The sequence below is a fragment of the Uloborus diversus genome, chromosome 5, assembly GCF_026930045.1.
Source record: "Uloborus diversus isolate 005 chromosome 5, Udiv.v.3.1, whole genome shotgun sequence".
Lineage (NCBI taxonomy): Eukaryota > Metazoa > Arthropoda > Arachnida > Araneae > Uloboridae > Uloborus > Uloborus diversus.
Window position 1 is genome coordinate 108087912 of NC_072735.1, and position 17458 is coordinate 108105369.

The 17458-nt window shown below is 33.1% G+C and overlaps 1 protein-coding gene across 1 annotated transcript in view; it reads left to right on the forward strand.

Annotated features, from left to right (window-relative positions):
* Positions 1–768: 768 nt before the first annotated feature.
* The window catches only part of LOC129222591 (carbonyl reductase [NADPH] 1-like), a 45782-nt gene continuing 29092 nt past the window's right edge, over positions 769–17458 (forward strand). The window contains exons 1-3 of the mRNA XM_054857105.1: positions 769–912; positions 2672–2753; positions 11107–11285. Of these exons, the coding sequence (XP_054713080.1) occupies positions 892–912; positions 2672–2753; positions 11107–11285 (282 nt within the window). The 5' untranslated portion in view covers positions 769–891. The remainder of the gene's footprint in view (positions 913–2671; positions 2754–11106; positions 11286–17458) is intronic.

Sequence of the window (17458 nt, forward strand, 5' to 3'; positions counted from 1 at the left end):
GGTTAACCAGTAAGTAACCGGTTACTTACCGCAGCGTTCTATGATCAACCGGTTACCTCACTGGTTACCATTCTAAGCAGTTGATTGGTTGATTGGAGCACGTGATCATTAGTTGTCACGTGATTAACTAACCGGTCGCTCTCGGTCGTGCTCATCGAACGCAACCATACATAATCTTTTGCAATTTTTTCTTGAATTTTGCACTGTACTACTAACACTGAATAAAAACGAAAAATTCCTAGTTTTGAAGTAAACTTTGAAAATACCAAGTTACTCATAACTCATATCAAGGCTGCGTTCGGAAACGATCCACCGGTTACACCGCGTGGTTAGTCCGGTGTGGTTATGACGTGTTTGGAATTTCTTTAGGAATTCCGGTAGAACAGCTGTGTTTCCGAACGCTCGTGGTTAAACCGCGGTAGTTCTAGTTCAGCAGCAAACGACACTCCAATCAACGCGTAACTTTCATAGTAGGCAAGTCACGTGCGTTACGATCAAAACATGAAACACGACCGGATTGGCCAACACAGTCTTTGTGACGTTTGTGATCTCGCTAACCGCTTCCAGACAGCGGTGCCACAGGTTGCTACCAAGTCGACCGCCAGAAAACAACCGCAGTGTTTCCGAACACGGTTAAGTGACGTCACCGTTCCACCGCAAGCGTTTCCGAACGCTTGCGGTTGCACCGAGGCGACCGATCCGCGTTTCCGAATGCACCCCAAAAATATACTTTTTTCTTTGGTGCGAGATAAAAAAAAGGTCTTGTCTTTGACCGTCATGTTTTGTTTACATCTCTTGGATGTGATCTGATAAGCCGATAAGCGCTATGGCATATATCATGAATTTGTGATAAGGGTTTAAGGGTGTATATTTTTCACTTGTTGTTAAGTTATGGCTTCCAGAGTAGCCGTGGTTAGTTTTTAAATTGTTTCATTTTGAAGATATTCATATGCGAAATTGTAGAAATCCGGAGAGTAACAGTTTTTTTCCCCCAAACTGTAATGTAGAAAACTTAAGCAACAAACGCTAAAGAACATAGTGCAAAATAATATGTGTAAGATGTGATTATGAAGGAGGTGACCAGTAACAGTAACTTATTAATGCAATGAAGTATTCATGCTGAAAAAGTGTTAATATTTTAGGTTGACGACAGTTTAAACCAATTTTGACTTAAAAGTTCCCCCTTGCCCCAAACCGGGGCTGCAAAAAAGGCCAGGCCGGCCGGCTTTTATTAAAAAAGCCGGTCTTTTTTGACTTTTGTACATCATGTACTATATTCTTCATAATAATGATCATCTCGATCCATTTTAATAAGCTAACAAATGTTAATTTAAGTAATAAAACAATACATTTGCTGAAAATAAAATGATAAAAGAAATATATACACAAAAACTGCAGATCATTTCTGACAAAACCCTTAAGCTTTTGTTGAATGATCCTCCACGTAAGCTGATGTCTATACTACACTAAAAATAGCTTCATTGTAACCTTAAAACATTTTTATGCAACAATTTGTCACTTTTTATACCTTATTAATGTTTTTTTAATATTAATCTTGATGTGTATAAGTAAAACAGAACAAAATTCTGCATTCATTAAACATCATAATTTAGATTTCTGCTACTGTAGATTAGTACCTTAATATATGAAAACAAAAACTAAATGACATTATAAGTGGTTTAAACCAAAAAAATCTGCCTTGTTTTTTTTCCTCCAGGTCAAAATCAAGACAAACCCGTTTCAAGTACTTCCTTCTTCCCATAAATAAGGACTTCCATAACCCAAAAAATATTATACTACCAGTTCCTGCTACTTTACTGCCCGAAGTAAAAAATTATTGCAGTGATCAGTTGGCTCAGTTTTTAGCACAGACGCAACTATTTATGTTATGTACCTATTAACAATTGTAGATCTAAAGCATTCCTGCAGAGTTTAAATTCATTCACTAATATAGTCTGGTTGGTTTTTCTTATATATTCTTTTTAGGACATTATTTATTTTTTTTTTTAATGTTTTTCACTTTTCTTCAGAAAATAAGAAAATAGTTTTGGTGATTAAAAAAAGGATATAAGTGCATTGTTGTTTAAAGTCTGAACCAAATGACTGATGTGACAGCAGCAGTGTCATGTGAGCTTTTGAATTTAGCTAAAATTTATTTATAATCATTTGAATTCCATTGAACTAGACTAATTTCTTAATATAGAGGGATTTTTTTTTTTTTTTTTTTGTACTGAACGAGGTTATTTAACAACTTCTAAGTTTTATTCTTGTTTCATAGAATTTGATTTAAAAGGCAGTAGTAATTGCATTAAGAATAAAAAGATCATTTTCATTTTGATTAAATTACAATAAAAAATACTCCAAAACACTATTTTTCTAAAAAAAAAGCCAGCTTTTTTAAAGAGGTTTAAACCAAAAAAAGCTAGCCAGCTTTTTTAGCCCTGCTAAAATCGAACTGCCCTGCCCCAAAATCTTACCTCTTCTTAGGTATTTTATTCTTAGTATGTATGCATCTACTAGTTGAAAATGTAAAAAAAAACTAAGCGCTAAAGCTTTTGTTCCAAATTATAAGATAGCAGTGCTGTTTAATTCTGCATAAATGTCAAGGAATAAGTTTCTGTCTATAAAATTATCTTGAGCAGTAATTCTGTTGCTTTCATTCTTAATATAGGTAACAGGTAGCAACAAAGGAGTTGGTTTTGCCACTGTTAGAGCTCTCTGCAAGCATTTTAATGGTGATGTTTTCTTACTAGGTAATGTTCATAATTTTTATGATGTATTTAGTCAAGTTTTTTAGTATGGCAAAGTAATTTTGACTGTTGACTAAGAAACAGAGTTGCAGTGTTGGGGCCAATACTCTGCTTTGCTGTTAGCAACCCCCCCCCCCCCCAAAAAAAAAGATTTATATATTTATATATAATTAAATAAATTGTTTAGCAAAATTTGTATTTCAGTTTGAAAAAAATATTAAAAAGAAACAGATTTTAAATCTCTAGCACTCTGCATATTGTAAATACAATGTTAATAGTTTTCCATTTCTGCTTGCATTATTCAAGCTTTACAAATTATTCTCTTCAGCTATACCTGGGGATTGCAATACCGGACCAAGAGGCCTAGTCTCTGCCCAATAATGTAAAAATTTAACGCATGCAACGCCCACTTGTGACGTCACTTTTACGTACGCAACAAAACTCACTAGTCTCTGCCCTTTCTTACCGGACGCAAAAGGCAGCTGCCAAAACGCGAATGTGCGGTAAATTAACGCCATGATTTTTCTGGCGTAAACCTTTCGTACGTACGCTAAAGAGTCAAAACAAAGATGGCTGCTGTATTCGCTGCGCATTGAGTTTTGTGAAACTTGCTGAACTATTGGAACTCATCGAAAGAAAAGTATAGAAGGATCATCACACGCGTTGGATATTTTTGATACAAGGTTTGTTAAACTTTATAAATAGATCAAAAGTTAAGTGATTAATGCCACAGAAGTGAAACATTGCTTTCCCTCCTAGAGGATTACCAGCTAATTTGCGAGTACATTCTTCGTCATTCTACAAACACAACATCATTTGTGATTCTTAGCGTTCATTTATATTTATTGATAAGAGTGAAGTAAAAGGTCTTGCACCATGGCCCTACGAATTTTGCTGTTGATTTTGTTCATACAGATTAATTATTTTTCGACAGGTAAGTGGGTCATAAACCAAGCAATAAAATAAACAAAATTCTCAAGCTGATCGTTTCAGATTTTCAAGAAACTTTTCGAAATCCTACTACTCTCTGACACTTCAAATGTATATAAATTTTTTAAAAAATCTATCGTACACAATTGATAAGTAATTAATGTCTGAGTTTGTTAAACACTATTTTCCCGGCAGTGTTTTGAAATGTTATACCTAACTCAAGTTCTATGGGAGCTTCAGAGTTGCATAATAGCTCATTTTAAAAGAAACTGCATGTGCCTTGCTTTGATACGTAACAACACAAATATTTCAGGTAAAAATATTTTTTCACAATTTTAAATTTTGACATTGTCTCAAAAATTCAGGGTTTTTTGTTTTTTTGTAATGTATTATAATTAATGCATTCCCAAATGTTCAGAGTGGGCTCGGAACAGTTGCAGCAAATATTGTAGGATAATTTTTGCAAAAAATTGGCTTTAAAAAATCCTGGCTAGTGATATGCCGGATATCCGAGGGAAGATACAGATTTGTATCCATATCTGTTTTTTCGGATTTTAAACAAATCTTTTATATTCTTTAATTTCAACACATATTTGAATTCTAAATATAGATAGGTATGAAACACTCTTAAATTCTATGTAAGTTAGGTGTTTTGATTTAGTTAAATAAGTATCCTTTCAGAAATTAAAAAAGTTAATTTTTAAACCCGGACTCTATTAGGAAAGAGATAATAAGTTTGACATGTGTATTTGTGTGTGTTTGTGGAATCGTAGCCCCCAAACAGATGAAACGATTTTGATCATTCTTTTTTACGCTCAAAAGGTGACTTGATCAAAAGTCTTTTTAGCTTAGGATGTGTCTTTGTAACACTAATTACCCAGGAGTGTCCACTTCTTCCCCAAATGCAACAGAGAAAAATACCCCTGAAAACAACCCTCCTAAAATTTTCAATGCCGTAGTCTGACCTTCCCTTGGTGGACACCTATAAATTAATGAAAATATTAATTAAAAACCAACTTAGGGTTTTTCGCAGTTTTAATAGTGAGATCTTATATGTGTGTTTAAATATTGGCACTTCTTGAAAGAAGGAAATTTTCTGCGTTTAATATTCGTTAGGAATTTCCAAGTGGGGGTTATAAGCTTGTTTACATAAAAGTAAATTTTGAGTATAATGTTGCACCTTTACGCTTGCGAGTAATAAGAATTTCTTTGTTGCTTCACGATTTAAAATTTATCTGCTTTCAGTTTCTAGCATGTGCTGACCCACAAGAAGTTCTCACGGATCTAGACACTAGTGATCCTTATCCGCAGATCTGAACTTTTAACGATCCGGCACATCACTATTTAACGATCCCGCACATCATTATTTAATGATCCGGCACATCACTAGTTATAACTTAAGGTTTTTTTTTTTTTTTTTTTGAGCTACAGAGCTGTACAAAAGTGCATTTTAAAGATAATTTCATGATCTATTCATCTCTGATTTGCAAGTTAAACATTTTTTTTTTGTTCCAATAATTTTTAAAAAGTGTACTTTTTAAAATTTTGTCGTAGTCCCACTCTGAAAATTTTTGGCCCTGTTCACTAAAATACAGTAAAAATCATGCTCTTTTTTATAAAATGACACTATTCTCATTTTTTTTTATTCAAAAATTTTGGGAAAGAGAATTTTTTCCCGAAAAATATTGAAATTAAAAAATTTAACTAAAGTGCATGTCTTTCTCTTTAAAGTGAGCTATAATACAGCTCTGTAGCTCTCTTACAGCTTGAATTATAAAATTTTAAGCACTGCCAGCAAGTTAAAAAGTGCTTTTCAACAACTTTCAGAAATTAATTACTAATCAAGTATGAAAGTTTTTTTAAAATTATATACAGTAAAACCCCTTTAATACGGACACTAACCGAAAAAAAAATTGTCGGCAAAAGAGGGGTGTCCGCAGGACAGAGGTTTAATAATGTTATTTTCCTTGCAATCGGAGAATAAAACATTGTCCGCATTAGAGTGGTGGCTGTTAGGAGGGATTTTACTGTAACATTGAAGATGTCCGAGAGTAGGGCTCCCGAAACTTTCATGAAAATCTGAGATGGTCAGGTTGAGAATTTTATTTATTTATTTATAGATTTGATATGATACATTTGCATGTCGAATAATAGTAATTTTTGCAAATAAAATAAACAACAATGTTTCTAGGGCCAACCTTCAAGACCTTTTACTTCACTCCTATCAAAAAATATAAATGAATGCTGGGAATTAAAAATGATGTGTTTGCCGAATGATAAGGTAAATTAGTTGGTAATCCCATAATGATGAAGGAGCAAATGAGCTGGTAATATTACTGATGAAAAGCAATGTTTCATTGCTGTGAGGTTAATCTGAACACTTTTGGTCAGAAAAAAAAGTTTGACAAACTTTGCATCTAAACTATTCAACACATTGTATCAGACTCCTGAAATACTTGTCTTTTGATGCATTCCAATGTTTCTGCTTCTTCTTGTTGAACACTCAAAGGAGCAAATTCAGCACTCAGCAGCCATCATAGACTTTGCACGTAATAACTGTAAGCTCAAGTACACATGTATACTTCCGTAGGACCCCCTCAAGGTACAGTAGGGTCTCATTTCACAATTTTCCATGGGAGGGGGGGGGGGCTAAAGATTTGTGCTCGATGTATTTTATATTAAGAAAACAATAAAATGCTTACACAATAATGCCAAATTTGATTGTTTCTGAAATTCAGAGGGTCCCCTTACCACCCGATTGATGGATCTGGAATTCATTTTCTTCACTATACATATCATCATTCCCATAATACGCATCACAAAATTTTACACAGTTGCGGAACCAATAAATGCAATTTTACATTAATGTTCATCTTTTCTTCAATATGCACTTTATTTGTATTCTTTCAGCTGATTTCAAACAAATTTCTTTACTTATTAAACTGTCATTTTATTATAAAAAGGAATATTAAAACATATTCTGTACAAACTGCAGTATAATTGTAATGGAATTTTAGAGGGCTCTGCTCCCTGCTCGTTTGGCTCTCCAACCCCCGGTTGCCACCTGTGGGGGCTCAAAGCCACTTGCAGCAGGTGACTATTAATGATTTTAGGGGTGTTGAGGACATCCCTGGATATCCTCAGGAATGGAGGCCCCTAAATGTTTAGAGGGGTGTTAAAGAGTGGAAATGGCTTCCCCTTGTTGCTCTGTATCTAATGGTACAGATAGACACGGCCAATCCAGAGAAGATAGACACAGAAATAAATAGTTTAGACTAGGGGGCCCCACCCCCCTGCTCGCTTTGCATGCTAACCCGTTTGCCATCTGCCTCAAAGATTTTATGCTTTTTAGGGGTATCATGACATCCTTGGATATCCTCAAGACATAATTAGTACTGGATATCTGGCCCCTCAAGGTTTAGAGGGGTGAGACAGGGTGCAATAAATACAGAGATTAACAACCCGTATCCAAAGGTGGGGTGTGTTGGCCGGATTGGTAAGGTGTCAGACTCTTAACTCAGGGGTGCCCACCTGGAAGGGATCATAGTACAGACTGCGCCAATAGAATTTCTAAGAGGGGGGGAAGAAAATTGAGAGGTTTTTTTGGGGGATGCTTTTGCTCTTGGGGGAGGACCCCTGCTTACTCGAAGGGTCCCAGGTCCAATGCCAGCCGGTCAAGAGATCTTCTATGTTTGTTAATGGTGACTGGGACAAGTAAAATATGTCGCAGTCAAAGTCCTTCAAAGAATTAATACCTCTGGGAGTGCTAGACCAGAGATTACTCGTCTTCTGACCTGGATCAAAAAACAGCTGTCTTCAGGTCCCCATCCAATAGTTTAGAACAAAAATGGTAGGTACGGGGAATCTTAGAGTGTGATGTATTCAACAGTACCAGTACTGACTTGGCAGACATTTCCAGTTCAGAGGAGATGCGGTTAGGGACAGGCAGTCACAGAAATTAATATAATCGACTATTAGATAATCTGTTATGCAAATTGTTCTGAATTATGTTTTAATTTTCAAACTACAAATAGAAAGAAATTCACGAAAGAACATTTTAGCAATTATTTTTCTTTTCGTAATTGCATATGTAAAGCCTAATAAATACAAATTAAATTTCATTCATTGGTTATTTAAAGAGAGATGGGTTTCTAAACTCCTTGGACCTGGGCTCAGTTAGCCCCAGCTCCAGATCTACTTACCTGCATCGCGAGGCGGCTCACTAAACTAAAGGGGCCCCCGGCTTTCAGTGGCGTAGAACTCCAGTAGGTAGTTAGGAGCTCTGCTAATTTTTTGCCAGGGGGGCCCAAAATTTATAGATCAGAGCCTGGTTGGCCCAATCCTTGATCAGGGCCAGACAAGGGTGTCACCATTTCAACATGGAAGGGGAGGGCAGGTCCAAGAGTCCCAATGCCAAGTCGTTGCAAACCTCCCAAAATTTTCCTTATTCAACAAATTTTTTTTGCCGATTCAGCAAAATTAGGAGTTCTATTAGGCAAAATTATCCTCATTCAGCGACAATATTTATGGCATTCCATTCGTCAAATAATTGAAGACTTTTTTTCCTCCCAAAGATTTAAGTTCAGTGTCCTCCTGGGCAGGGCTATAATTTAGACAATTTGGGGACTGGTCTTTTTAGCCCCCCCCCCCCCTCCCCCCAAGATTTTGGAAGCAAAGTAATTCTAAAATGATAGCAGTATTAACTCAACACCAATAATTTTTCTTTTTTAATGGACTTGGAAGAAGATGTATATATACACTTTCAAACTCCATTGACAAATGCCCCCTCCCCCCCCCCCCCGGTGGATATGTCCATGGTGCCAGAAGTGCCTGCTTTTTATTTGAGAGTTGGCACAAAAGTATTTTAAGCCAAATTCTTAAAAAATATTATAATGTTAAAGCTATTTTGATAATTTACAAAACAATTCAAAATAATGTTTCAAAGAATGATATTTCGCTACATTAGGAATATTATGTAATTTCATTAATCATACTGACAGATCGATGAAGAAATATTAAAAATGAATTTAATTAGAACCTTCCATTGCTTTGTTTTCTTTGCTAGTTGATATTTTAATTTTTAAGAACTTATTACTGAATGCTCCGAAAAAAATGGTAAAAACTCCAACAAAAAATGCTCTTTTTTATTATCATTATGATTCTTAAGTCAAAAGGTTCTTCTTTTGTGCCCCTTTTTTTTATTTGGGTACCCGAGTGGTGTAAGTAACAACAAGAAATTTTTTTTTCCATCTTTCTGTGATAGAGAGCAGACGTCAGAAGGAGAATTAAAACAAAACAACTGAGGCTAGCCTCGTCTCCTGAGCGTTCTCATGTCAACGATTCTAATTTTCCATTGGCTTACAGGTACAGGAAGAAAGGCGTGGTTTAATGCTTACCGTACGTTCGTTATCCAAGTGAGCATTAACGAACTTCCGGTATTTTTGGGCAGAGACTACCGCAATTACCGTACGCACAGTGAGTGAGTAAGTTGCTAGCATCCGTTACGATGTGCTCATGCAATGACGTCACGATTAACGTATGCTATTTACGTATGGGCAGAGACTAGACCTCCAAAAATGTGATACCGATGCTCGGTATTTTAAAACATATACCAAAATCCTGGTATTAAATATTTCTCAAAAAATGATCGAAATTATATTGTTTCGTTGCCATATTTCATAATTATGCGCAAAAATTCTATTATTTATGAAAAGGTATTTTAAACAACTATAAAATAAAGGAACAAAATTGATAATAGTAAGAAGCATTATGCATTAGGGTGGGCTGAAAACCCTATTTTTTAAACTTTTGTTGATGGGTAGTGCAGAAAAAGTACCATTGGTGGAGCAAAGTGCACATGAAAAAATTGAATTTCATTGGACAATTTCTTGATCTACCCCAATTAGGTTGAAGTTTCAACGAAATGCTGTTTTTTGATGCTTTTAGCAAAATTAGTCAAAAAAAATATTTTTATATTTTCGATTTTGACAGTGCACTCATCCATTGGAGTTATTACAAACATTCATTATTTAACCGGCATAAAACAAAGTAGTGCGAAACATCTTTTTTTTTTAAGTACCTGAACACCATCATGTCATCTTTGTGCAATCTGTCTCAAATTGAGTCCTGCATGTATATATATTAAGGTGGGCCAAAAAAAAAAACGAATTTTGAGCACTTAGCTTTAGTGCGGGCAATTTGTGATTCTCTAACATTAATTACTGTGCAAAATTTCGTGACTCTGAGTTGATGTCTTCTGTTCTGGCCAAAGACTTGAATTTTTGAGATTTTTAGAAAAACATTTAAAAAAAAAAAAACTTACAAAATATTTTAACTTTTGCTGAAGCCTTAGTGCGGTAATTTTTTAACTTCCCAACACAAACTACTGCGTAAAATTTCAAGCCTACGAATTGATGATTTCTACTCCGGCAAGAGGCCTGAATTTTGAGAATTTTACATAAGATTCCTCAAATTAGTGTGACACATTTCAAAGTAGCTACATACTTATACGATGCACCAGAGATTGGAAGCTTTGCATAACAATTTGTGTTAAGAGTTTACAAAATTAAAAACAGGCCCGTTCTTTTGAATTTTTCCAGGAGGGGGGGGGGGCATAAAGGGCGTGAACTCAATGCAATTTTATCGGAAAACCACACCCATTTATATGTAAAAACATTAGTTTTTTAAGTAGGGGGGCATTAACCCCCTTCCCCCTAAGATTTTAAATGATGGATCTGGTTTAAGGAGTGGACTCATGTCCTCAAATTGATTAAAAATTCGAAGCATTGCAGGGCATTAGGTATGTTGCTACTTTGTCTTGTGTCACTTGCATTTAAGGAATTATATGTAAAATTCTCAAAATTCAGGCCTTTTGCCAGAGCAGAAAATATTAACTCGCAGGCTTGAAATTTTATGCAGTAGTTTGTGTGAGAAAGTTAAAAAATTACCGCATTAAGGCTTAAAGTTCAGCGGAATTTAAAATATTTTGTAAAATTTCTCTTTATTTGATATTTTTCTAAAAATCTTAAAAATTCAAATCTCTTTGCCAGAGCAGAGGACATCAACTCAAAGTCGTGAAATTTGGCACAGTAATTAGTGTTAGGGAGTCACAAATTTTCTGCACTAAGGCTAAGTGCTCTGAAAAAATTAGATTTTTTCTGCCCACCCTAATGTGTGTGTGTATATATATATATATATATATATATATATATATATATATATATATATATATATATATATATATATATATCGTCGCCCCAGAGCAATGATAGGATATCTTAGTGTTATTCTTGGGATTAGATGTCTTAGTGTTGCTCTGATGCGACGATATATATGCACATGTATAACATTATGATTATTCATATTAGTACTTAAATTTTTTGATTTATGGAAGCTTTTGTTAATATCATGTTTTTTTTGCTTTTAGCTCGTGATGAAAAGAGAGGAAAAGCTGCAGTTGAGGCACTGAAAAACGAAGGATTGAATCCAAAATTCCATCTTCTTGATATAACCAGTATTAGCAGCATAAAAACACTAGCTTCTTTTCTGAAAACAGAGTATGGAGGCTTAGACGTACTTGTAAATAATGCTGGTATAGCATACAAAGTATGTAAAAAAAAAATTGTTCTCTCCACAAAAATTTTTAACATTTATTTAATGTTTGCAAGAAAAAGCTATGTTTGATGTAAGGATTTTTTCCAAAATTGTGTCGTGCAATTTAGTGGCACTTTTGTTTCATATTTAACAAATATATGATAAATAATAAAGCATGATATTTATACAGATACCTGCATTGTAACTCATTCAGATTTTTGGACTATAATATTGACACTTTGAAAAAAGAAAAATTAGAGCATTAAAATATTTTTACATATCTTTAACTTAATAAATATCTATGACAATTCTTTTAAGTTTAAAAAAAAAACCTGTATTTCACATAGATCTTTAAAAGGAATAGATAAGCCTTTCTCCTACAGCGCAGCGTATTTCGCCCGGAGAAAGTGGGGTCATCATGATTCTTCCGAGAATTACGTGATCAAAGACATCGTATCTCCCTCTTCTCGGGCAGCAATGACATAACAATGCAAATCGTTATTAAAAGTCTAGGATTGTCTGAAGATTTTCATTATACTAATGTCAGAAATCTGTATCTGTGTGAATCTGAGATTTTCTAGGGAACGAAGGTTTGATGAATGCGATGCTAGTGCCAATCTTATGCAAAAATTTAAACACTTTCTGACTAACAGAAATCTTTCTGCTAAAGGCAATTAAAGTCCCTCATAGAGTGGAAATTTTGAATATTTTAAACAATTTACTGTACATTACTGCGGTGCATTATGTTAAGTTACTGAAAACAAGTGATGGAAAATTAATTATAGGATGTCTGCAAAAAACTAGGTTTTTAGGTTTCATAATTTCTATGAAAACTGTGCTGGGAATATATAAAAACAGGGTGCCGACAGATCAGGGAGATCAGGGAAAAGTCAGGGAACTTTATTAATCAGGGAAAAGTCAGGGAAATATCAGGGAATTTTGAAAAAATAACAAAAAAATCAGGGAAAATTGATTTTATGAAGATTGCTTTAAAAAATTAAGTATCCTAATTCCCTATGCATTTTGCGCCAATTATCTGTTCAAAAAAAAGTAAAATTAATGAGGTGTGATTATACACCCCCCGATAATTGTAAATCTTTTTTCGTCAAAGTCAAGGTATTGAATCTTTTTTATTAACCGCAAGATGAACTTCCTAAGATTGCTTCTGTGTCTGTTAGGTTGTTTATTTTACCTAACTTGAAATTTCCTTTTACGCATTCAATGCGACGTAAAATAAACAACCATACAGGCAAAGAGGAAGCCTTCATTAATGCCTTAGCTCCTTTGCTTTTGTCTCGAAGCGATTAACATACTGTAATCACGATTTTAAGAAGAATTCTTTTGTTTTTGAATTAATACTGATAAAAACTTAAAAAAGTTACTATTTCTTCATGTTTTTAATTTAATTGCTAAATTTGATTTTTCAATCAAAAAAACTTTGTTTTTTGCCGTTGTACTATTTGTTGTCGCCGTAGATTATAAAGCTTTTCTTTTCTTCAGACTTAAATGATTCTTTTATTTTATAACCAAGTTGTATTCTTCTTTTATATATTTTGAAATTGACTGATGTCTTTTTTTTCCTTGCATTTCAAAGTTGTTTCTTACAAAAGCAATATGATTTTTTTGTTACATACTTAAATCATTTGAAATAGAGTTAACTTGTGTACTTAATTAAATATCTTTATTTTTTAATGTTAAAATGCTGTATTCATTCATTAAAACCTATGTTCTTGATTAGAGAAAAGCTCCCCATAAATGGATGTCAAAAGATTTCATCTGTTTTGCATAAATATGTCAATTAGTTATATAAGAATAACTACATTACTTCTATTCTTTCACTATTACTTGTTATTCTTGCAACAATTATTGTACTGTTTGAAAATTTAGTTCAAAATAATTTCAATTACTTTTTAGTTTTACAATAAATACACATGTTTTTAAGAGTGATTTTAATAGTTTCTTAAAATTCTTATGCTAAGTGGTTTCTGGAAGTAAAGTACTTCTTTAAAATTTTCTATAATCTTTGCATGTAGAAAATTTTAATATACTGTTTTGTAGTTTTTTTCCAAAAAAATTGACTTGAAATTTTTTTAAAAATCATTTTGTTAAAAAAGTAGCATTTTTAAAAAATATATCTTTAGTTCATCAACTTTACACAACTTAAAACGTTTAAAATACTGCATTTTATACAAACATGCAATAGATTTCAAGTAGAGCAAAGAAAGGAAACCATTATCATTGGTAACTAAATGAGAGAAATTTGGTGAACTAAATCAGGGAAAATTCAGGGAACTTTTTTTTACAGTTCCTGTCGCCACCCTGAAAAAGTATGTAAGTGCCTGAATTCCTGTTCTAAACTACATAATGACTTATAAGCTTAATCAGGATCACCTTGAAACGTTTTTAAGTGCGATCAGGTTGTCACGGGGATTCAAAAATAATCGTTGGACAATTTTGAAGTGCCAAAAAAGATTATTAATTCATACTGAAATTGAAGAGTTCAGTTTTTCGAATTGCGTTGATTTTGACAACCTTCAAATTTGAAGTGTAACAAAAATGCTTTGGAAGAATGCAACTTTTCTTCCGCAACTTGCACTCTGTTGTTGCGGCACTGTAAAGCAACCTTAACTACAACAAACCAAAAAACAGGATTAATAACATTTAAGAATTTTGGGACACATTCAAGTACAATAGCTTATTGCAACCATCGAAAGATGTATATTTGTGCAGAACAACTGAGCGTGTTTGTCGAGAATGAAAAGTTTTGGAAATAAAACACAAAAATATAATGGTACTCATGATCACAAGAGTTATGGAAATAATTTCGAATTATGCTTTTCTAAATTTAAATGAACATATGGTTAAAAACAGAAGCAGCTGATAATCACGTTAACAAGTTTATAAAATTAATATTTAAGCATTAGAATGTATAACGCAGTTAATTCATGCAATGAAATTAATTCACAAAGACTAATATATGGGAGACTAACAAAATTAATACTGTTTAAGGGACAATAATCACTAGTTTTCTTCACCCTTGATTTTAAATTGTCAGAACTATCATTTTGTGGAACAAAAAAAAAAAAAAAGAATTGAGGAAAGGTGGGGGAGGGAGGAAGTCAAACGACCATTCATGTAGTTTATAATTGGGTTGAAAAGTAACAAATAAATTTATTTTCTGAGCACTTAAAAAAAAAAAAAAACTGAAGTTGACTAAAAGTCAGGAACAAACCAAAGTTAGTGTTTGATTAATATATTACTGGGGTGTAACTCATGCAAATACTGTTTAATTAAATTAACTGATATTCTATTCTATTTATTTTTGTATTTCTAATTGATTTAGGGTTTTAAATATGGTTTTATGAAAAATTGTTGCACTGGCTTCAAAAGTTGTGGAAAAAGTACACGTTGAATCTATTTATCTGTACTTCAAAAATTTGATTTAAATAAAATGAAATTTAGAAGGTTAATTTTTGTTGATTTTTTTTTTTTTTTTATATTTAACACTGAAGACTTCTATTTATTATTAGTATTTTAGGCACTTGTAAAAGAGTTTAAATAGCTTATGCATCTGCATAAAAGTTATGATGGGAAAATATCTAATAGACCATTCCATGAAAAAGCTGCCATTTTGTCCTGCATTTCATTAAAAAGTGATAACTTAAAAAGGTAATGAACATCATTTTTTGCTAAAGTACACCCTTACATTTGTGATTTCTTAAGCAAAAAATTTTTGTTCATTCTACCTTTTTATTATTACTTTTAATGAAACAAATGAGCTGTCAATGTGCGGACAAAGTGTCCTCTTTTTCCAGAATTGCGCTTTTATTTCCCTTAATTGTGCAAATGATCGTGACGAAAAGCGATTCTCTTTAATAAGGGAAAGAGTTTCCTGTGAGGGGTGTCCCATGATCATGTGATGTCCAACGGGAGATGTTGATGGTTGACGTGCGCTCTGAGGAGAAAAGTGGGGAGAAGGCACATCTACTCTATTTTTAGATCTATGGTATTTCACCCCCACCCTTTTAACTTGTATATATTTTTCTTTGTCTTAAATTAGTGTGTTTGAAATTGTTCAAAATACTGATATTTCAATATTTTTTTCTACATTTAACATCTGTTTTGCGTTTTCATTTAATTTGTTAGATTTAGTACCAAATTCCATTTTTTAATTTAAAAACTGAATTTTGAACCCTTTTTTTTTTAATTCTACTAACTCTGAAGTTTTGTTGTACAGTAAACACTTGACTACTTGATACATCTGTGAGAAATCCAAATTCGAGAATAATGGATTTTCTAGGTTGCTGGTTAAATGAAAAAGCCACATGATAATACTATTTAATTGATGTTTAAAACATCAATTATTTAGTATTATCATGTGTTTAGTATTATCATCAGTTTTTTAATAACCCAAAAGAATGAGTGTGTGTACTCATGTAGAAGCTATTAGGAGAAACACTTCTTAAATGAATAGCTTTTTAGACTTTCCTAACACATAAAAACTATAACAGAATACAAGGCCCCCATATAAAAAATTTTAAGGGGGAGGGGCTCAAAAATTTTCCCCATAGTTTAGCAGAATATTTTCCCCATGGAAACCGATTTCAGTACAATTTTAGAGGTATTAAAATTTGGCACTTTTAATACCTTACTCATTAATGGCTGGAAAATTTTTTTAAATACATTTTTGCAAAGAAAAAGCACTAAGCACTACGAGGTTCTCATTCCTAATGGGGGCTTGAGCCCCCACTTGCCCCTTTATATGGGCGCCCTTGGTGAATATATAGAAAAGTGTTTTTTTTTTTTTTTAGCTTCTGTGATTTAAAATTACATAAAACATCCATAAGAACTAAAACACAGTATAATAGTGCCTTAGAATGAGTCATGATTCAATGGATTACTTGCTAAATAGCTAAATATGAGTAATAGCACCAAATTATAACCAGATTCAAATGTAATTTTTTCCTCCAAATGACAACAAAAACTTACTGACCAAAAACCTACTGATTGGCAGGGCCGTGCCGTCCCTATGTGCAAGGTCGTGCGGAGCACGACGGCGCCAGAGTTGAAAAGGCGCCGAGCACTACCAATCAAAAATGCTCCAAATGAGTGGAAAAAATCTCTAACCAAAAAAAAATATAATTGAACTTTTCATTTTTTCTAATAGTGATCGTGCAATTATATTGCTCATTAAAACAAGCAATCCTCCTCGCTGCCTTTCTAAAAATCAAAATATTGCCTTGTTGTGTCCAAACATGCTATTCAAAAGCGCAAACTTTTACACTGAAAACACATGATGCTAATTTATGCATACATGAGCCTTTCTCTTCATATGTGGAGCCGTGAATGCAATTTTGGTATGTCTATAATTTCACAAGGTTGACCATACGAAGCGCAAGAAATTACTATTCCCCATTTTGGTTCTTGCTGTGAATATGTTGTATTATAATTTATGCACCTGCAGAATGTTGAGTTGAATGTTTTTTAAAAAAATCATTATTATTGAAGAAAAAAAACGCGTCTTATTAAAACAAAGTGATTTTGATAAGAAAAAAATAATGATGTTGGGGGAAAATTTATAAGTTTCTTTCAAAAAGAAATCTTTGAATTAAAAATTTTCAGTTGTCACAGCTAATTGCTTCCAGCTACTCCGCCTTCCATCCTATATATATATATATATATATATCCTATATATATATATATATATATATATATATATACTATATATATATATATATATATATATATATCCTATATATATATATATACTATATATATATATATATATATATATATATATATATCCTATATATATATATATATATATATATCTTTTCTTTTTTCCTTATTTTTCTTTTTTCTAGTGCGTCTGAAAGTAAGATTGTCTTCAAAATGCTACTCCTCCGATTCTATCTCTCTCCCACCGCCAAAAGCATTACAGAGCATCTCAAATTTTGTTTCCAGACCTTCAATTTCGCCAATTTGCGTCTTTGGAGCTTCAGTTTCGAAAGATTGCCGGCCCTAATGTTACCAAATATGGTCTTACAATTGCGTTTTTAAGACTTCAATTTCAGTAAACATTCGGACAAGGGCCTCCGAACTGCTTTCCTTTAATACATATCATTAAAATTTAGGTTTTTAAACCATGACTTACGTAAAATTTAAGTGAAATAGCCTCTGAGCTT